This window comes from Ovis aries, chromosome 4 (genome assembly GCF_016772045.2).
Source record: "Ovis aries strain OAR_USU_Benz2616 breed Rambouillet chromosome 4, ARS-UI_Ramb_v3.0, whole genome shotgun sequence".
In the NCBI taxonomy this organism is placed as follows: Eukaryota; Metazoa; Chordata; class Mammalia; order Artiodactyla; family Bovidae; genus Ovis; species Ovis aries.
Window position 1 is genome coordinate 26,269,410 of NC_056057.1, and position 21,834 is coordinate 26,291,243.

Consider the following 21,834-nt stretch of genomic DNA (forward strand, 5'->3'; position numbering starts at 1 on the left):
GTTCCAGAGAAAAGCAACCCATAGCTTTGGTTTGTGCTCTAATTGCAACAGCATTAATTAGGTCAACTCAGTTACAGCCCGGGGATTGAGAAGCATGACTCTTTAGGGCCACTAACCTCTGAGTCCCAGATGGCTGTTGGTGAACCTGCTTGAGGTTTGACTGATCCCAGGATGACGGGAGGGCTGCTGTCTGTGTGCACAGAAATTTTGCCACAAAAACATTTTGTAAATTCAGAGGAGGCTGCATGTCAAATCAGGGTCTGTCTTGACCGACCAGACTGAGGACTAAAGACTCTAGAGCTTCTTCCTTCTAAACCTAGCACTTATTAAAAAAGACAAACTCGGCTTTAAAAAATTCTCTCATTCTCTGTATATGTATTTCACATAGAGAAATGTTTTAGAAAAACGTAATGCTACTACAGATGGAAAATTTTGAGGCTATACATTCTAGGAATCTCAGCTCATATAGCTTAAATTCCTCTCAGCTCCTGTGTCTGAGCCACCGTAATTTTGGTGTGAAAACCAGTTATACATTTTCAACCTCAGGAGTGTGTTGCTGCATGGAACCTTTCAGAGGAAAAAGAAACCAGAAGAGTGGCTTTTAGTTCTTCATTTCCTTCAGCCAGAAGCAAGCTCACACTGTTTTTCTAAATATTTGTTTAGCCCTGTTTAAGTTTATTCATTCTTTTGAAAATGCACTGTGTAAATATGTGAAACTGTTTCACCATTTAGCTGGTGGTGAGAAAGTTAGAATCCTGTTTCTACATAGTATTTTCTAGGGGAAAAACACTTTCGGACGTCATGGTTATGCAAATAGGGGCATTCACATGTCAGTTGTTTTATTGGAGATGACAATAAGTTGAAAAACCGTTGTCTGGGTGTCTGGATCAGAAAAGGGGTTTGTCTAAAGCTGTTGTGCCCTCGGTATGTTTGAGGCTAGCAGTTGATTTTTACACCAGGCTCTCTGCGCCAGGTGCAATTAATTACAAGGTGGGTTTTCAGAGAATGTTTTCTAGATAATTTTAAAGGGGCAGCGCCCTTGGCCCCACTCTTCCACCTGACCCCAGAGGGAGAGGGAGAAAGGAAAAAAGAGACCAGACAGAGCTTTTCGTGCTGAAATGTTTCTGGAATGTCACTATCACAATTGTAGTCAATGGCAGTTGTAGTCCTTGAAATGACTCTTGAGACAGTGGGAAAGGGGAAAAGCAGACCCCCCCTTCCCCCTCCAAGTGCCAGGCTGCTTCTCCCATGCCCTCCCCTCTCCTCCCCACTCCCCTCTCCTCCCCTCCTCTCTCTTTTCTCTCCCCTCCCTTCAGGAAACTCAGCTTTTGGAGTTCTTTTGCAGAGAAGGGCTTCAGGGAGTTGCCTGTGAGTTAAAATATATGTCGAAGAATGGACTTTGCCACCACCTGGAGGATGAAACCACTCTGCTTACTTTGGGGATCTTGCTTTTGACAGGTTGGTAAGGTCACCACTTGACAAGTGGCCTTATAGTAAGTCGGCTAACTTCATCTGGCCTTTGAAGTCTGCTTGTTGGTGGGGCCCTGGAAAGTGCCGTTCTTGCCTTTGAGCTCTCTTTCTTCTCCCTCTCAGCCTCTGTTCTCACCAGGGATTACTAAATATGGGACCTTGGTAGCTACCTAGGATTACTGAAGGCATCAGGCAAGCAGAAAACCAGAGCAGAGTTAGCTGGTCCTTTGAAGACCACAGTTCTAAAACAGGTGTAGTCAGGTATGTTGATGGTCTACGTAAATGACTTTTACAGATGCTTTTTGTTACTAATTTTTTTCCAGAATTTGTCCCTGCCTGCTCCCCTGCATGCTGTGGGGCCTCAGATAAAACTGATTTAAAAAATTGAAGGTGGTAAAATATACATAGCATAACATCTATCATTTTAAGCCTCAAGTATGTAGTTCGGTGTTACTAAGTACATTCACATTGTTGCACAACCATTACCACCACTTATTTCTAGAGTTTTTTTCATCTTCCCAAACTGAAACTCTGTTCAATAATAACCCCTCATCTTTTCCCTGCCTTTAGCAGCTGGCAACCACCATTCTACTTTGACTCTATGGATTTAACTGATACACATGCCTCATATTGAAATGGGGCAGAATTTGTGGCTGGTTTATTTCACTTAGCATAATGTCCTCCATATTCATCTATGTTATAGCCTATGTCAGAATTTCCTTCTTTTAAAGGCTACATAATACTCCATTCTATATGTACATCGCACATTTTGTTTACCCGTTTATTCATCGATGGATATTTGGTTTGCTTCCACCTCCAAAGTGTTGTGAACAATGGTGCTATGAATGTGAGTGTATAGATATCTTTGGGGTACCTACTCAGAAGTGGACTTCTCAGATGTATGATAATTCTGTATTTTTTGAGGAATGGTCACATGTTTTTCCATAGTAGCTGCACCATTTTATATCCTGTCTAGGTTACCAACAGTTTTATTCAGCTGTTTGAAATAAGACTCTAGTCTTAAAGCATTCTTCCGTTTCTCTCTCAAGGTATGCTTTCATGTAAGTTTATTTAAACGCAAAGGAAAGATTGTGAGATGACAGTAAAGGGCTTGGTAGAAAGAGCAGGCACTCTTAACATTTCCATGAGCTAAAACAACGGTTTTGATGTTTGCAACTTCTCTTTCTAACCTGTGTACAGACACATTTCCTGTACCTACAGTTATAGCATAGAAACTCCTAAAAACTCTTTTTCACTTGTCTTTTTTGTTTCTCTATATGATGTTTATAACTTATTGATGACAATATAGTGCATTTTCTGTTAGTGAACAAGTAATCATTAGATTTGGAGGTGGTGTTTAAATAATGTTGCCATAGGCATCTTCACAGAACAATTTCTCTTGAATTATTTAATTGGGACAAATTATTGCAAGTAGAGGAAACTGGGTCAAAGTTGATGAGTTTTTTTAAAATGACTGTTGCTCTGCCACTTTCCTGTGGGACCTTAACATTAGGCTTCTTAGAGATGTATTTTTATTTTATAAATTATATGGGTTGCTAAAATAACATTCGATAAATTTTAAGGGCTTAATCATATTTCGTATCAGCCCAACTTAAAAAAAAAGAAAAAAACAACCACTTTCATTGTACAATAAGGGATACCTGAATAGCTTAGAAGTTGTTACTCAAAATGTTAGTTTATTCCAGTAGAAATGTCTTTTTTTTCCTCCAGCTAACCTTCAGAGACATTTCTAAATGGAACATTTTACCTTTTTAAACACAGTAGGTTACCTACTTACAAGAAGGGCACCCAGTCTCTCTGGTGACAGTTTTGTTAAGGATTTAAATCATCAGTGTAGGCTTAGAACAGATTAGTGCAGAGCTCTTTGACAGTACTGTGTGAGAGAAAGTATTTTAGAAAGTATTAACTGGGAAAGTTACTAATGCCAAAGGACCTACTCAGAAGGGCTCTATCCAAATAAACAAAAAGTTAATTAAGACAAGCAATAGATAACCAATATACAAAGCATGGCACAGACCACCACAACCATCTGGGGGCTAAGGAAGGCAGTGGAGGTTGGATGATAAAGGAATTTTGTATAATAATGAATGTGAGATTAAATATGTATTGAAGTCATTAGTGGGCTTTCCAGGTGGCTCAGTGGTAAAGAACATGCCTGCCAATGCAGGGCATGCAGGTTCGATCCCTGGGTCAGGAAGATCCCCAGGAGAAGGAAATGGCAACCAACTCCAGTGTTCTTGCCTGGGAATCCCATGGACAGAGGAGCCTGGCAGGCTGCAGTCCATGGGGTCACAAAGAGTTGGATATAATTGAGCACACATGTACTAAGTACATTAGTGATACTTAGTATTAATTAGTAAGTACATAGGAATACACATTGCTAATTTTTGTCTTTTCATTGTGTTCATTGGAAAAGGCCCTAATGGTGGGAAAGACTGAGGGCAAAAGGAGAAGGGGGCGACAGGATGAGATGGTTAGATAGCATCTCTGACTCAATGGACATGAAGTTTGAGCAAACTCTGGAGACGGTGAAGGACAGGGAAGCCTGGCATGCTGCAGTCCATGGGGTTGCAGAGTCGGACATGATTGAGTGACTGGACAACACAACAACAACAGTTTTTGTCAGGCAGAATATAGAGTTAAAAATAGGTAAAGCTGCTCTCCTATTTCTGATGACACCTTCCCCCTTAACCATCCAAAGAGAGATAGTGACCTCTGATCTTAACCCCATAGAGGTGATGTCACTGCCCTTTGCTCTTACTGAATTTATTTCAGACCAGCACTCTAAAATCTTAAGAAACCAAATATAGTATGAGACTGAATTCTCAGGATGTGGTTGGAGTGTGTTCAAGGATACAGATGTTCTCTGAATGACCTTTTCACAAAATTGGCCTTCTGAAGGAGAAAGCTACCTGTCAGAGGCTTTCTCTGAGAGCAAAGTCTAAATAAAAATGAATTGCTAAATCCAAGTGTGTCCATAGGAGTTTCTGGCCAGAGTGAGGCAAGGTGGTCTTCAATTAGTGGTAATGCTCAGCTGCTAACTCATGTCCGAGTCTTTACGACCCATTGACGGCAGCCCACGGTGGTCTGTCCATGGGATTCTTCAGGCAAGAATACTGGAGTGGGCTGCCATTCTCTTCTCCAGGGGATCTTTCAGCCCCAGGGATCGAACTCACATGTCTGGTGTCTCCTGCATTGCAGGCAGGCTTTTTACCACTGAGCCACCGGAGAACCTCTTCAATTAGAGACCGATTTGCTCGGGATGCCTTTCTAGATATTCTGTCCCCCTAGAGCATATTGTTTGATACTTCTGTTGTTCAAGCTCACGTCTACTTTTAGTCACCCAGTGAGAAACTATAGTGAGATGAGATGATAATTTTGTCTTTGGGCTTTGTTGCTTGAACTAGGTTTGTCTTGTCCCCTTTTCGAACACTTTGTGTTTAAAAATCCTATTTGGTGAGTCAACCAAATAGCTTTTCGTGAAAGACCAGGTTGGGGAAAAAGTGAACAGTTTGAACACTCCCTAAAAGGATTTATTTTTTAAAAAATCACAGCTTACTATGGAATCATATGATATTATTTTCATACATGTATATGTAAAACCAATGTTTTTTTAAAAAAAAAGCTGTTGTAACATGAAACCATCATCTAATCAGTAGGTTCACCAGTGCTTCAGCCTTTTCCACGGTTTTTCAGAGCCTCCTCTGGTTCCCAGTCTCAAGGCCCAACACAAAGGGAGGATCTTACAGATTTTGTGTTTTCTCTACAGTTCGGTCTTCAGCAACTTGAGAGCTTTCTTCATGTTGTCAAGCACTAACAGAGGAAAAAGTTACAAGAATCAACACATCATCAGAATTATATTAATAGTGATAGTTTATCCCCAAACTCTAGTATTCTATTTCTTGTTTAATAGGTGCTGTTTTTTAATTAATTAATTAATTTATAATAGGTGTTATTTTATCATAGGGTGAATAGTTGGTAATCTTGTAAATTTTTTCTAAAAGCACGTGAAATGGCTTTCATTATAATCCAGATCGCTTCCAATGTTTATTCAGTTCCTTTTCTACAAGGCATGGTGATATTACCTGTGCAGAATACCTGCCTTTAAGGAGCCCAAAGTTAAGACTTAATAGGTTAAGCTTTATACTGTTATCTCAAGAATGTTCAATACACTTGGGGTGTGCATCCCCTGGCTCTCTCAGCACCCAGTGGAGGCATTGCTAATGGACTGGGACATTCTTTCCTGCTGCTGGATACAACCTCACAGTCCTTCCCAAAATAACGTTCTAGGTCGATGCCACCCAATAGAAATTTCTGGGATGATGAAAAATATTCAGTGCTTGTTCATTAAGTTTTTTAAATGTGGTCACTGTGTCTGTAGATTGAAAATTTTTTTAATTTCCATTTTTAACTGTAGGATAATTGCTTTACAATGTTGCGTTGGTTTCTGCCATACAACAGGGTGAATCAGCCATAACTATACATGTGTCCCCCTCCCTCTTGAGCCTTCCTTTCACCCCCGACCCTGGCCCACCGCTCTTGGTTGTCACAGATCATGGAGTTCAGCTCCCTGTGTTATGCAGCAACTGTTTATGTTTCCATGCTGCTCTCTCCATCCCACCCTCTCCTTCCCCACTGTGTCCACAAGTCTGTTCTCTGTGACTGAGTCCTCTATTCCTGCCCTGCAAATAGGTTCATCAGTACCATTTTTCTGGATTCCGTATATTTGTGTTAATATGCCGTATTTGTTTTTCTCTTTCTGACTTACTTCACTGTGTGTAACAGGCATTAGGTTCATCCAGCTCACTAGAACTGACTCAAATTCATTCCTTTTTATGGCTGAGTAATATACTATCATATATTGGTACCACAACTTCTTTATCCATTCATCTGTTGATGGGCATCTAGGTTGCATCCAGCTCCTAGCTATTGTAAATAGTACTACAGTGAACACTGTGGTACGTGTGTCTTTTTGAAATACAGTGTTCTCTTGTTGAATTTTGTTTAATTTTCATTAAAGTTACTATTAAACAGCTCCATGTGGCTAGTGGCTGACAAATTGGACAATGCCAGTCTATACAGTCATTAGTCACTGAGCAAATTGATCCTTAGGACAAAACCCAGTTTTCTTCCCAGAAGGACTAATTACATTTCACAGCTAGGTACAGTCTCCCACTGAGGTTCTTCTGCCTTGAGTCTCAAACTTTTTTTTTTTTTCCATTTTATGGCAACCCCTGGGGAATTGAGTATCTTGGCAACTATTTGGAACCACCTTTCCTACTGATCTTTAAAACTGAACTCAAATTCAGCTCTAAAAAGCTGGACTAAATGATTTTACTTTTGTTTTTTGGGAAAAAAAAAAATTAACAAAGCATGCAGATTATTACTATTACCCTGGTACTATTACTGTTGTACTCAGTTTTGTGGTAGAAGGAGTTATTTGTGCGGAAGAGAAACGTGAAAAGCATGTAATATGGTCCTAGGATCCTCCTGGAGGGAAAGACACCTAATGTAAATAATTCTTTGAGATTTTAAAAAATGGGATCAAAATGAATGTGATTTGATGAAGAACACAAGACTGGATATGGTTAGACTGTTTCTCTGGAGTCTCTGAGCACGGCTTTTTTCCCCTCCCAGTGTAGACTCTACCCATCACAACAGCAATTCTATGGATATTCCAAGGAGGTAACACTTACATAGAGCTGTGTCTGAAGGTTCATAAGCATAGAGACGGTTTGAGTATCTTCCAGTGATGTCAGCTCTAACGGTCAGGGATGGGTCTACAAAGAAAAAGCCAAAAGGAATGAAGTATTTTGTTTCAAAGGAACCTCTTTTGCAGAGGAAGCCTATGTGTTTATTTGCATCCCATGAAAGCCTGTGTATTTATTCACATCCCATGAAAGGAACACGACATGCCCTGCTGGATGGGATTCTCCTCCATCCAGTCTGCAACCCGGCCGCCGCAGCTGGTACCCAGAGCCAGACTGGGAGCATTCAGTAGCCTGGCAGTGGTATTTGTGGAAAAGGTTACAAACTCTGTTGTTCTATCTATAGCAGCCTGAAAGCAGGGTAATATACATTGTTGAAGTGGTATTTTGTTTTTGGTGAAAGCAATGGCATTCTCTACTAAAGAATTATTTTAAACTTTTGAAATGATTATGTTATAATTGAAATATGTTACCAAGAGCAGCCTAGATAATTAGAAACACACATCAAATGATACTTTTCCAAACCAAAGTTTTTTTTTTTAATGAATAGAAGAATGCAAGCTCTTAAGAGCAGCCAAGATAAAATAATTGTGTGTTGTCCTCTATGATTTTTTTTTTTTGCTTTATTGTTAACCAGCTGCATGTTAAAAATAGAGATTTGAGAGTCCCTTATGTATATATTCCTCTAGGTTTAAGTCTTTTTATTTTTCATGTTTTACATTTAACTTGAAGTTATCAATTAATGAGGAAAAAAAGGTATAAACAAGATACATCCAAAAGGGAGGTGTTAAGACATACAGAGGCCTATCAGCCTTCCCTTAAGAGAGTGATTAAAGGAGCCTGTGGTCTATTACCTGAGAATTAGATGAAGAGGACACATGAAACCCAGCCTCATGCATGCCAAGTCTGTCACTGGTACCTGATGGACAGTCCCTGTCATTTCAGAATGTTGGACTGGGACCAGCAGACATAAATTACAGGAAACTGACGTGTGTTTGCTCAAAAAAGACTTAAGATCTACTCTTCTTCTGCCTGGTGTACACACAGGGTCTCACCTTCATAATCTATTAACGTAAGAAAAGCTTTTAAGTCTCCCAACCATTGGCTCACAATCCCTGGCTGCCCAGGGAAGTCACCAGCAGAGCGTTCAAAGACTGACATCTGCGTCCCACCCTGTGAGATTCTAATTTAACTGGTTTGAGAGGTAGCCTGGGCAACGTGATTTTTCAGATCTTCCTGGCAATTCTAATATGCAGGCCTCGTGGAGAACTACTGAGCTGGAAGAGCAAGCTGCCTGGGACCTGGTTCTTATGACCAGAGGAATTAGACAGGGCTTAAAATGCCTTTAGGCTTCCCTGGTGGCTCAAACAGTAAAGAATCCGCCTGCAATTTGGGAGACTTGGGTTCCAGCCCTGGGTTGGGAAGATCCCCTGCAGAGGGGCATGGCAACCCACTCCAGAATTCTTGCCTGGAGAATCCCATGGACAGAGGAGCCTGGTGGGCTACAGCCCATGGGGTTGCAAAGAGCTGGACATGACTGAACGAGCACAGCGCAGCACTGCAAACTGCCCTTAAGAGGAGCACTGAAGAGAATTCCTGCATGGGGTGTGGGTGGATAACCTCTAAAGGCCCTTTCAATGTAAGGATTCTCAGTCTTCTAAATCCCAACAAGACCAAATCTGTAAGATTAGCTCCGGTTCAACCTTGCTCCTTTCCTCCCTTCACTTTTTCTCTCTGTTTTGTAGGTTAGTGTGAACATGGATGAATTACACTTGGTCAGAGTGAGGTGTGCTATATGATGAATTTAATTACAGATTTTTTTCCCCCATTTTTTTCAGTATCACCTTGATCAAAGTGAAAGTGTTAGTTGCTCACTTGTGTCTGACTCTTTGCAATCCCATGGACTAGGGCCCGCCAGGCTCCTCTGTCCATGAGATTCTCCAGTCAAGAATACTGGAGTGGGTGGCCATTTGCTTCTCCAGGGGATCATTCTGACCCAGGGATCAAACCCAGGTCTCCCACGTTGCAGGCAGATTCTTTACCATCTGAGTTACTTTGATCAAAGCCAAATTCAGTTAATTTGTTCAGTCATTTAACAAATATTTACTGTCAGCCTACCACAGGGTCATTCTGAAAATATGATGATGAGCAGAAAAAGATCTAGTCTCTGCCACTTGAGGGTCAATAATTATTCAACAATCACCCAGTAAATGGAAAAATATAACTGAGGAAAGAGTGACCATTGAGAGGAACATAGTGCCACAAGAGCACGTCATGGGGCTTTGAGCAGGTCTGTGAATGACAGTGATTACCCAGGTGGCCTGGGGATACTGAGGCAGGCTGGGGGCAGGCAGGAGACAGCATGTGTGAAGTACCAGGGGCAGGAAGGAGCATGGCTCCTTTGATTTTTTTTTTTTCTTTCAGCTCATATTCATAACACACCTAAAAATAATGATCAAAAGCATCAGAAAGAAAACTCCAGCGCACAAAACCAAAGGATGCCTGATTAAATATTTCCAGGCATGATATAATTCGGGGAAATACATTTAAACAGTGAATAGGGTACTTCCATCTCAGGTGTTCTTATGGCAGAAAACGAAAAGTTCAAATTAGCAGGTGAAAAAATGTCATGTATGAAAATAGGTAGGCGCTTGCATTTTCTAATGCAAACAGTTGGTGAAACTGAAAGTTAACAGCGGACCCACCATCCCCCACCACCCCTCACCCCAGCTTTGTCGTTTCCTTGGCTGTGGTGAAACAACAGGTGAGGGTGTGCAGGACAGAGGAAAAGATGTGGCAGTGTTTGTGCAGTGTTCAGAGTGTGTGTTATCTCATCGTCACTTTTACTTACCAACAAACAAAATCCTGGGCACGTATTGGCCGTCAGGAGAGAGGTGTTTGTCAGTTGTTTCATACTAAGATGAAAAAAAGCAACTGTCAGTTTGTTTATCCTTTTCAGTTATTTTCAAACTTGTTATAAAAACATGTCCATTCCTGGACTAAAACACTATAACACTTAAACACTAAAACACTTAAGACACTATAAGGCACATCTCTAACAAAGAGAGTTTAGTGATACAGATGTAGAAGCTAATTACACGCATGAGATAATGAAGAAGCTGGAGCAGAGTGTGATGCAGAACAGGAGGTGTAGAGCTGATGGCTGTGATGAATAAGGAGCCCTAGCACTCAATAAGGGAGAATTTGGGAGGCATATGGTGTTCAGGATTTGAAACAGCTCAGCTGGAATTCCATCACCTCCACTAGCTTTGTTCGTAGCGATACTTTCCAAGGCCCACTTGACTTCACATTCTAGGATGTCTGGCTCTAGATTAGTGATCCCACCATCCTCATGCGAAGAATTGACTCATTGGAAAAGACTCTGATGCTGGGAGGGATTGGGGGCAGGAGGAGAAGGGGACGACAGAGGATGAGATGGCTGGATGGCATCATGGACTTGATGGACGTGAGTCTGAGTGAACTCCAGGAGTTGGTGATGGACAGGGAGGCCTGGCGTGCTGCGGTTCATGGGGTCGCAAAGAGTCGGACACGAATGAGCGACTGAACTGAACTGATGGTGTTCAGGGAAAGCATCTTGGATGAGGTAGGAAGAAATAGATCAATGAAAAAAATGGAAGTCATTTTTGGAGAAACTACAAAACACACAGGATTGTCTGGGGAATTCATCTATCATTTTTTAATTCAGAACTTTATTGAGCAGTATCCTGCACTTCTCTTGAATTAATGCATGTCTGTTGGGAGACGGGCCTCTCAGGTGGCACTAGTGGTGCCCATCTGCCAGTGCAGGAGACCCAGGTTCAATCCCTGGGTCGGGAAGATCACCAGAGTAGGAAATGGCAACCCGCTCCAGTGTTCTTGCCTGGAGAATGCCATGGACAGAGGAGCCTGGTGGGCTACAGCCCATGGGGTCGCAAAGAGTCGGACACGCCTGACGTGACTTAGCACACGCTGGGAGATGAGGAAGGAGTATTGGGGGTCCGGTGGGTGAGATGCTATGATGAGGGATATGCAGGCACATCGAGCGCCCAGAGTGGGACATTTAACCCTGTCTGCAGGTTCCATAGAACTTTCTGAAGTGGGTGAAGAGAAATCTTTAGAAAATGAATCGGAGTCAGTTACATAGAAAAGGAGGTCATTCTGGGCAGAGGAGGGGGGACGATGATACAAAGGCAGATGAAAGACCTAGAAGTTTCTATAATCGAGTATTTGGTTGAGTCTAAAGTATAGGGATGGCTTTTGGATGGCTCAGTGATAAAGAATCCACCTGCAATATAGGAGATGCAGGTTTGATCCCTGGGTCAGGAAGACCCCTTGAAGAAGGGAATGGCAAGCCACTCCAGCATTCTTGCCTGGAGAATTCCATGGACAGAGGAGCCTGGTGGGCTACAGTCTGTGAGGTCGCAGAGAGTTGGACTGAGTGACTGAACACACACACAAAGGCTAGGGATGCTGAAGCTGTGGCGAGAGATGATGCTAGAAAGCTACTCCGGGGGCGGCTCGTGAGTGGCCTCGCACTCCTCACCACAGTGTTCAGATTTGCCCGTAAATGGAGAACCGCTGGAGGGATGTTAGAAGAGCCGTGATCCTGATTCGGTTTTTAGAGTAAATACCCTGACAATCATGTGGAATCAGACAGGATTTACTTTGCAGTCAGAGAGCCAGTTACTGTAAGCTAGTAAAGTGAAAAACTCCTACACTAAAACAGCGGTCCTGGATTTACAGGGAAGTGACCAATAGTAAGACTGTTTCCAAGTCAGAACCAAAGGCCTTCATGACTGCCAGAGAGTCAAGTCTAGAATAACACTCTAATGGAATAGGGAATGGAGAAGAAAGAGCTTTGTGAAAAACCTGTTATGTTGATAAATTCAGTGTTGAACATATCAAGTTAAAGCTGATTGCAAGATTTCTGAAATTTGGTTGTGGACACAGATTGGAAGCTGTTGTGTATTCGAGGAAGACGGGGGGAATTACCAGTGAGCAGGTCTGGATGAAATTGTCCATAGAGAATATAAAATATGGAAAGAGAAATAGGTCGAATAGAGATCAGGAACTCACTTATATTAAGGGGATAAATGGAGAAAGAGGAGCCTGTGGAAGGAGGTGAAGAAGAATGGCTGGTATGGATGCTCCTTGAAGAAGCTCACCTGTCAACCCAGAAAGAGGAGAGAGAGAGAGAAGTCCCGGGTGACGAAAGAGTCTTCTGAGTTGTTTACTGATCGCTTGCCTTTGAAACAGAAGTGGATCCTGTTTCTACACCGAGTAGAACTTATAAAAACAGAAAGCTTTACCATGAAGAGAGGTGGTGATGGCCAATTAGGATAGGGAAGCATTGGCCCACAGCATTCGTGAAGTGATTAGATTTGGCCACCCAGAAAGCTGTCTCTTCCAGAGAGAAGAGAGGGCACATGGAGGGGTGGAGAGCAGCCAGGGCTGCAGGGGAAAGGGGCACAGCAAGGAATTGGTAAATGACAAAGACTTCCCGCTTATTACAGCAACCAAGAAATCCCGGACCACAGGAGAGTGTTATTCAGACAGTTTAAAATTATTAGTCACTAAACAAAATCCCTGAGTTGGAAGATTGCCTAGAGAAGGAAATGGCAACTACTCCAGTATTCTTATCTGGGATATTCCACGGACAGAGGGGCCTAGCAGGCTACAGTCCATGGGGTTGCAGAGTCGGATACAACTGAGCAACTGGGCATGGATGTGATCACATATATACACACACACGTAAACAAAAATGTAGACACGCAAGACAGATGCAAAATAAAATCTTTTCTCTCTGTAGTCTATGAGATGTATTCAGAACAGATCCCCCCGTTAAAGTAGTATGATTAAGACATAGAGAAAGAAGGAACCATCCATTTCAAATACTGAGAGAAATGGTAGTGAGGATGAAGAGCTAACTTACAACTAGATTGAGGAGGACAAACTGGTCTGCCAATTTCTGGATTTCTTTATTTTCAGCAAATGCCTTCTTTAAAGCTGTAATGCAAAGAAAAATAGTGAAGCATTCATCTCATCACCAGGTGAAACCATTGTTCTCTGTTAGATTTTAAACTGAACTGTATTTTTAATACAGTATTGAACCACACCCTTTCTGCAAATGGTTAACAAAGAAATATCTAGACCATTGACCAGCTTTGTTTCTCCTGCTCAGTCAGTCAATCATTCATCTCTTAATTTTTTTTTAACCCGTGTTTACTGAGTGGTTACTATGTGGCAAGACTGTTTCATGTACTGGGAATAAAGCAGTGGGAAAAAAATAAAATGTGCTTTCTTCATAGGACTGAAATGCTTGTGTAGGAGACAGATCATAAACAAGCAAGTAGTTTTAGGTGGAGATAAGCACTTTGAAGAAAAAGAAAGCAAAGCAAGAAGTTTGAAAGTATAGAATGTTCAGGGAAGAGTTCTTTGAGGAAATGACATTGAAGTGAGAGGCTGATATGTTCAAAGATATTAGGGATGCATCCTAGGGTAGCCAGGTAGGTGCCTGTCACAGAGCTAGGCAAGATCTCATCTAGGTGTGGACCAGGGCAGTAGCAGTGAGGTAGTAGGAAGTGGCTGCATTTGGGCAGCAGCTATGTAATATATGAGGCCCAGTGCCTGTCTCAGAGGTAAAGAATCCACCTGCAATGCAGGAGACTGGGTTTGATCCCTGGGTTGGAAAGATCCCCCTGAAGAAGGAAATGGCAACCCACTCCAGTATTCTTGCCTGGGAAATCCCACGGACAAAGGAGCCTGGCGGGCTACAGTCCATCGGGTCACAAGAGTCAGACAGCAACTAAACCATCATCACCAGTGCCAAATGAAAATATGGAGCCCTTTGTTCAAAAATTACTATGACTTTTAAGATGGCAACAGCTGATCTTTACAGCAAGCATAGGAGCCTTCGAAGCGCTGTGTCCTGTGTGATTGCACAGATGGTGTGCACAGGAGGCTGGTGCTGGCCTTTGGACATACTGTGAGGGTAAATCTTTGGTATTTGTTGATGTATTGAATGTGGGATAAAAGACAAAGCAAGAAGTCAGGGATGAATTCTAGAGCTGGTATTTTCAAACTGTGAGCCAATGGTTAACACAAAACGTGGAAATATTTGAAGTTACTGTGTTTACTACATAAAATATTCTTTTTAATTCAACTGTGCTGGGTGCTAAGGGTATAAAGATGAGAGATCTGGACCCTCCCTCTAAAGCTATAAACCTATAAAAGAAATTATATTTAGAAGTATAAATTACCTTGACTGTGTGGGCATTCATCCAAGTGGTGAATAATCATCAAGGGTTTATTGCTTCAAGAGACAAAGAGAGATAGGATCATGTTTAATGAGTAGGATTTTGTGTGTCACTAAAGATCGCTAGATGGCTCTCTTGAGAGCTTTGAGAGAGTTCCCTAAACTTGTCTTTACCTTGTCTTGGATTTGTATAAAGCTTCTTCATATGTCTGGGTCCAGATGAGTTGGTCTCCCCAACCTAGAACAAAAAAACCCAGTGTATCTAAAACTGTTATGTTTTCAGACCCAGAGCTGTTGATAAACAGTTGTAAAACTGGGATCATTATATACTTGATACTAAAGAAGAGCAAAAACCTCTAGAGAAAACAGAAATAATGGTAAACTTTGATAAATGTAGAAAGAACACATACAAAAATTTGTTCACACAGATCTCAGGCCTGAGAGTTAAATCCTTCCCAATTAAGTATAATTGGAGGCCAGCGGGAGTGTGACTCCTACCTCTGGAGAGGGTCTGGGGCAGTTTGAGTTGAGAGTCCTTTGTATCCTTCTTAGCTCCTGGTTTGACTGTGGTTTCTTTGGCCAGAGTGTAGGAGAGGGCCACCAGCAGCAGGAATGCTGACACTGGAATCTTCTCCATGGCAAATCTGATATGGAAAACAAGTAAATTAGCAAGAAGCCAGTAAAACAAAAAGAAACTGGCAATTTTTCAAAGTCTTTAGATTGCAACCCAAGCGTGGGACACAACAAGAATTGAGGCTTAGATGGGATTGAGCACATGCAATTGGAGTGAAAAAATACCTTCCACAGAACTTTCCTAAGAATGCATAGTATAAATTTCTATCTATCCACCTCTATATAAGATCTGTATAGAAAAAAAAAATATACTGATGAAGATCTCCATAGAAATATACAATGTAGAAATAGATACAGATATGTTTTAAGAAAATTAGGAGATAGATGTATATATTCTTATAGTTAAGGGAATTTGCTTTTAAATTTTATATTTTTCATAAAAAACATCATAGTAGAAGACAACTTAGGAGTTATATCCTCTTTCCCCACCTCCCCAGTGTCTCATTTTGTAGATGAAGAATCTGAAATTCAGAGAAATGAAGACCAATGAGAGGGGCATAGAACCAAGGCTTTTGGATCTTGCCACTTTGCACTGCTGGCTCCCATCTTCCCATTTGGAAAAAGTTGCCCTAAACATACATATTTCTTTAATATTTGTTAAAATGGGGACACTGCCATTGAAAAATAAGATCTGAGTGAAATGATTTATTTCATTTAGAAACTGCCAACTTTTTATCTTTTAACTAAAGGCTTGCATACACACAGCTCTCTCCCTAGTGTAACATTTACTCAAACTCTAGATATATTGGTTCTGAACTGGTTAAAATACATCAGTGGAAATTTCTTCCAGTGAGCTAATTCTTTGACACTTAGTGTGGGCCTGTATAGGTAGGTGGTTGTGCACAAAATATTTCTATTTTATCCCATAAAATATTCTATGGGACTCATCACACAGAGAGACCAATCTCGTAAATGTCTCTTTGTTAATTTTTCTTTTCTTTCCAGTATTCCAAATTTAAATATCAGGAAATGTTGTACTATTTCAAAGCAGATACTTTTGAATGGGAAAGAGAATAGCAAGGTAAGGTCCATGAGTGAGTGAGGAAGTAAGTGAGCTAGCAAGGTGAATTGCACTAACGAATCACTAGGGCTGTCCAGGGACCATGACGTGCAAAGCTGGAGACTTGGGATGCTAGTAAAGCCGAAGACTGAAACTGGTTAAAAAGAAACACCTAACTCTAATATTGGTGTGTTTCAAATTAAATGAACTCTGCAAGAGAAACAGGATGGACCACCAATGTTCAGTGTTTTTAAGGGGTAAACTTTCTCATATTCTGATAGCAGGTTAAGCATTGTTGTTTAGTCGTGATGTCATGTCCCACTCTTTTGAGACGCCTTGGGCGATAGCCTGCCAGGCTCCTCTGACCGTGGAATTTCCCAGGCAAGAATACTGGAATGAGTGGCCATTTCCTTCTCCAGGGGATCTTCCCAACCCAGGGACTGAACCCACATCTCCTGCATTGACAGGTGGATTCTTTACCATTGAGCCACCTGGGGAAGCCTTTGTTAAGCATTAGCCAATTAAAAAAAAAAAAGGCATTGCTAAGTTACCAAATCCAGATGATGTCTTATATTAATCTGACCAATTATTGTCTATGTCATAGTATGTAGTAGCCACGCAATGTCTCACAAAAAAGATGTAAGCAAAAACAGGGATACACTGTCTTCATTTTCTATATCCATAAAGATACAGAAACGCCAGTAACAATTTTTGTATCCAGTATTTTGCACAAGCACCCCAACTGTGCTACACAAGTCTTCTAGCCTTTTTGTTACAAAGACTTCTTCTTCATGCCAACAACACTAAAAACCAAGAACCCTTATGTGAGAATAATTACACTATTCAGGATAATGGTTGATTCAGAAAATATCATGCAAGTAATGGCTTGAAATTTATCGACAAACGTTTGATTTTATATTTTATGTATGGCAACAAATGTATATTAGCAAAAATAGCAGTAAACAGGTGGTGAAGTATTTATGTAATTCACTGACAATTCTTGTGCAAGTGGCCATTAGGACCTCTTTTTATAGCTTTGCAGCTTTCAGATTGGAACTATTGATACCTCATACATGTTTTATGGCAGAACGACTCAAGGGAGCCGAATATAACTCCTGCTGTACAAACAAGATTTTCTGAGATTCACTGTACTGTTTTCAACACATCAATTTTTAGTCCTGAATTGACTGTGATCTGCAAATTGCATGCATAAACCACCTCAAAACAGAAAGCTAACCATGGAGGACACTGATAATTTGGAGACACACACACACACTATGAAACCAGCACTTTTCACTGCTCACTATATCTCTGTCTTCATCAACGAATGCCTTGCAGGAGGTTTCAATGTCCTTGTTCATAAATGCTTTAGGAAAGTAACCAGATCTCTCCTTTTGCATTCTGCGCTATGAATTTAAAGACTGAATAAGCAATAAGGATATCTTTATATCAGACACAGAAGGAAAGCTATTTCCTGATTTGCAATAATATTCTGATCGGTAATCCCCAGCAGCTTATCTGAGCTGACGTTTCACAGCCCTGTGGGTCTTTGCTTTGCCAGTAAGAAAGAAACAAGCATTAGATGGTGATCAGGGCTCAGTAACCAAGACAGGAGACCCTGGGCTGTGTGTCAGGCTTGAAAACTCCAGGAGTTGGCTCGCTCTTAAACCTCTCATTTTCTGGGAGAGAAACCATTACCTTGAATCAGCTCAGGAACATCGCTTCACAGAGAGGTTCTAGGAAGCCTCTGGTGAAAATTCCATCAATTCCCTCTCCAAATCCCATTTTGCTGCTCCTGGAACTGCCCCGCACTCCTCTGCCTGTGGATTGCCTACACCTTTACATGGTAACCAGAGGCCAAAGCTCATTCTAACAGGTGCCCGTCTAACAATACTGTCAGGAGCCTTACCTGGATCTCCCCACCCACCTGTCTGTGTGAGCCAGGCGGCCTCGATGCAGTCCAAGCTTCCTAGTATGCTGGCTCAGCCCACGCCTCTATTTATGCACCTGAGCACACCTCAATCCCACCCACTAATCCTGTATTCACATGGTGCAGACTCTGAAAGGAACTTTTCTTTCTCCAGGTCTTCCCGGGGCTAAAGAGTTCCCTGTTTTTAAAAAATAATGTTGCAGAGGGAGTCCCTTTCAGTATGCGTGCCTTTAACTCTTTGTGAAAGCATATTGTTAAGAGATTTGAGAAAGGTGGGCAGAGTGCCAAATCCAGGTACAGTTTAAATGAAGACATTTGATTTGCCTGAAGGCTGATTTGTCTTTATGTGATTGGATGGAATTTGTGGTTTGTAGAAATTTTTTTTTTTTTTCTCTCTCTCTCGGGCAGATTGCCTCTATTTAGTTAGAAACACACAAGAGATGATTCACTGTTCTAACCCCTACACTCATATAAGCTGCTGTCCTCCATTATGGTATAAATTATTTCACACAATGTACTTCCTTTTCTTGGCAAACAAAATGTGTATTCACTGTAGGTACGAAAGTAATCCAAACCAAGAATTCCTATAATATATTAAAACTAAGGAAGTTATTGAAAAAAAGATATCCTAACACTATGAGTTTTTATTAATCACCTTGCAGGAACTCCTCTCCAAAGAATTCAAAGGTATTTCACAGATATTCTCTCATTCAATGGCAAACTTTACTGCTAAACATAGCAGGAAGCTATTTCCATCATTTTTCACACCTATAAACTAAGATGTGCAACTACTTTCTCATTTAAATTTATGCAATAGTTCATTCAACATTTTAAGACTGGACTTGGGTTTTCTGTAAAAAATTTTAATCCTGTGAAAACTATGTGTAATCCTTAAAAGTTCAGAACAGAAAAATCTTTAACAACAGAAAGTTAGCTAATGATATGCAAACCCTATAAAAATAAAATTTGAAGTGAGTTGAGATCATACTATTTCAAAATATTTTCAAGCAGGTGAATTTTTTGATAAAGCCTGAGTTTCTGTGGGCAAAATAGGAAGGGATTTCAAAAATGGTGAGTTTTCATTTGAAATGAATTCACAGAAATAATCTCTTTAGGAATTTGAATAAAAATAATGATTTGAGCTCAACTTTGAAAAGCAGTAAGCCTTTTATATGGGCTTCCCAGGTGGCTCAGTGGAAGAGAATCTGCCTGCCAATGTAGGAGACACGGGTTCGACCCCTGGGTCAGGAAGATCCCCTGAAGGAGGAAATGGCAGCCCACTCTAGTGTTCTTGCCTGAAAAATCCCATGGAAGAGGAGCCTGGCAGGCTACAGTCCACGGGGTTGCAAAGAGTTGGACACACTTGAGCACCCACTTCACCAAATATTCTTGAAGCCTGATTATGTAGCAAACACTATGCCTGACATTAAAGATAGGAAAATGAAAAAGACATGGTCAGTTATTGAGGTAGACAAATACATCCATGGACAGTTGCAATTCAGGATGGTAAGCCATACCCATGGGGAAACAAAGACATTGAATACATTATCTCTGCTGTAAGGTTATTAATGATCTGATTGAAGAGTTAAGATTGACCCACACTAAAAATTAATCATCTGCATGAGAAGAGCATGCCATAATGGATGGGTAAAAGACCTTGATGCTGGGAAAGACTGAGGGCAAGAGGAGTAGGGGTTGACAGAGGAGGAGATGGTTGGATGGCATCACCGACTCAATGGACGTGAGTTTGAGCAATTCCAGGAGATGGTGAGGGACAGGGAAACCTAGCATGCTGCAGTCCATGGGGGTCACAAAGAGTCCAACACGAGAAGTGATGAACAACAAGTGGTATAGGTATCAGCTGTTATTATTTTTCAGAGGAAATAGAGATTGCTAGTCATGAAAATGCTCGGACTAATGCTAGACAGCAAGGTTTCCAGGTGCAGACAGTGATAAAGAATTTCCAGAATATGTTTGTTGGATATTTAGTGGAACCACCCCTGGCTAGAGTCAGATACATCTGGGAAACTCATAAACAATAGGTTTGAAAAGTTGTTTGGGGGCTATTTGATTTACCCGGGACCTTGAATACTGTTTTAAGGAGCTTAGACTTCATCCTCAAGAGGAAGTGTCCTGCGATGGTGAAGGGGGCATTTTATAGATTCACCTTTGGTTTGAGTTCAAATTTAGTGTGATGATTACTACGTATACTTCTAACTCCTGCAAATTACCTAACCTCTCTGTACTTGAGTCGTCTTCCTTGTGAAGTGGAAACAGTAAGACTCACTTTATAGGATCTGTGGAAGGTTATATAAAATAATTGAGAAAAAATATTTAGAATGGTACATAGCACATAGTAAGCACTGGAATATACTATCGATGGTACAGAACTTGCTTCTCTATGAAAGTCACTTAGCTGTATGGGGGCTTCTGCGTACAAATACAATCGTTTCCCATTTCTTGGGATGGACAGGGAGGCCTGGCGTGCTGCAATTCATGGGGTTGCAAAGAGTCAGACACAACTGAGCGATTGAACTGAACTGAACTGATACTCTATTAAAAGTAAAATGTAAACACCTAGTTCTTCCTAGATCTAAAACTTTAAAAATGTACAAATTTTGTTTATTTGTATAAAGTATACAAAAATAATTTGGTTTTGATTAGAGAAGTTTTGCTGGAGAAGGAAATGGTGGCCCACTCCAGTATTCTTGCCTGGAGAATCAGGCAAGGTTCCTGCCAGAGGAACCTGGCAGGCTATAGTCCATGGGGTTACAAAGAGTCGAACACGACTGAAGCGACTCAGCACAGAGAAGTTTGGCATAAAATTCAAAATCTATTTTAATTTTTTTTATTATAGTAAGAAAAAAAATCACATGAAATATAGCTATCCTCTTAACCAATGAAGTGTACAAGATGATATTTTAAACTATAAGCATAATGCTGTAATCAGATATCTAGAACTGGTTTCTTTTTTAAAAAAATTTTATTTGTTTAATCTGCTCTCGGTCCTTGTTGCTCTGAGAGGGCTTTCTCTAGTTGCGGTGAGCAGGGGTTATTCTTTGTTGCAGTGTGTGGGGTTCTCACTGCCCCGGCCTCTCTTGATGTAGAGCACACGCTCTGGGGCGTGCTTGCCAGCTCAGTGGTTGCGGCTTCTGGGCTCCAGGGCACAGCCTCAGGAGTTGTGGTGAACAGGCTTAGTTGTTCATGTGGCACGTGAAAGCGTCTGGGACGAGGGATGGAACCTGGGTCCCCTGCATTGGCAGGCCGATTCTTATCTACTGCACCACCAGGGAAGTCCTAGAATTTGTTTCTTGCTATTTGAGTAAAATAAGTATCATCAAATTAAACTGACCTAAATCAGATAGATTACATTTCAAAATGTTCAACAGGGTACATTTGCCAACATAATGACCCAAACTTTTCTAAGCACTTTAGCAGTTCTTGTAAATATCACAAATTAAAGTTACTGATTAGCAATTCAGGTTATATTAATCTTATAAATATTTTTCACAGCCAAATACATTATAATTCTAAATTAAAAATCCTAATTCTAGTCACATTCTTAATTAGAGTCACAGACCAATATTCAGCTTCTCTAAAAGAGGTTTCTGTTATATTATACAAGCACTTCACTAACAAACACATAAAGGTTTTTCCACTATTTTCAAAACTTATTCTTCAGCTTCACCTGGAAGTCTTAATACTACAGATTTGAGTTACTTCATTGGTTACTTCATCAATAGAAACTTTTTTTCTATTCCTTCTAGGGACTAGTGAAGAGAAAGCAGATTTACCTCTAGGTTGGACCTATTTCCTG

General features: G+C 40.9%; 1 protein-coding gene across 3 annotated transcripts; it reads right to left on the minus strand.

Moving 5' to 3' along the window:
• Nucleotides 1-4,997: 4,997 nt before the first annotated feature.
• Nucleotides 4,998-18,058, minus strand: AGR2 (anterior gradient 2, protein disulphide isomerase family member). Of its 3 annotated transcripts, none has more exons than XM_004007773.4 (8): nt 18,015-18,058; nt 14,953-15,098; nt 14,629-14,692; nt 14,459-14,511; nt 13,132-13,205; nt 10,051-10,114; nt 7,188-7,271; nt 4,998-5,304 (listed from the first exon to the last, which is right to left on the minus strand). In XM_004007773.4, the coding sequence occupies exons 2-8, from the start codon at nt 15,089-15,091 to the stop codon at nt 5,255-5,257; spliced, it is 528 nt and encodes a 175-aa protein (XP_004007822.1). In that variant the 5' UTR covers nt 15,092-15,098; nt 18,015-18,058; the 3' UTR covers nt 4,998-5,254. The 3 variants fall into 3 exon arrangements, with proteins under 3 accessions (XP_004007822.1, XP_004007821.1, XP_012031839.1); XM_004007772.4 differs by having other exon boundaries at nt 17,997-18,058; XM_012176449.4 differs by having other exon boundaries at nt 17,786-18,058.
• Nucleotides 18,059-21,834: the final 3,776 nt, after the last annotated feature.

What these genes read in the sequence shown, in the direction of transcription:
- AGR2 (XM_004007773.4), bottom strand. Translation starts at nt 15,091, where the DNA reads ATGGAGAAGATTCCAGTGTCAGCATTCCTGCTGCTGGTGGCCCTCTCC. An exon ending in GCCCAGGATTTTGTTTGTTG is followed by an intron (nt 7,272 to 10,050) that starts GTAAGTAAAAGT and finishes TTTTCTTTGTAG; the next exon opens with ACCCATCCCTGACCGTTAGA. An exon ending in ACCTTCAGACACAGCTCTAT is followed by an intron (nt 5,305 to 7,187) that starts GTAAGTGTTACC and finishes TTCCTCTGTTAG; the next exon opens with TGCTTGACAACATGAAGAAA.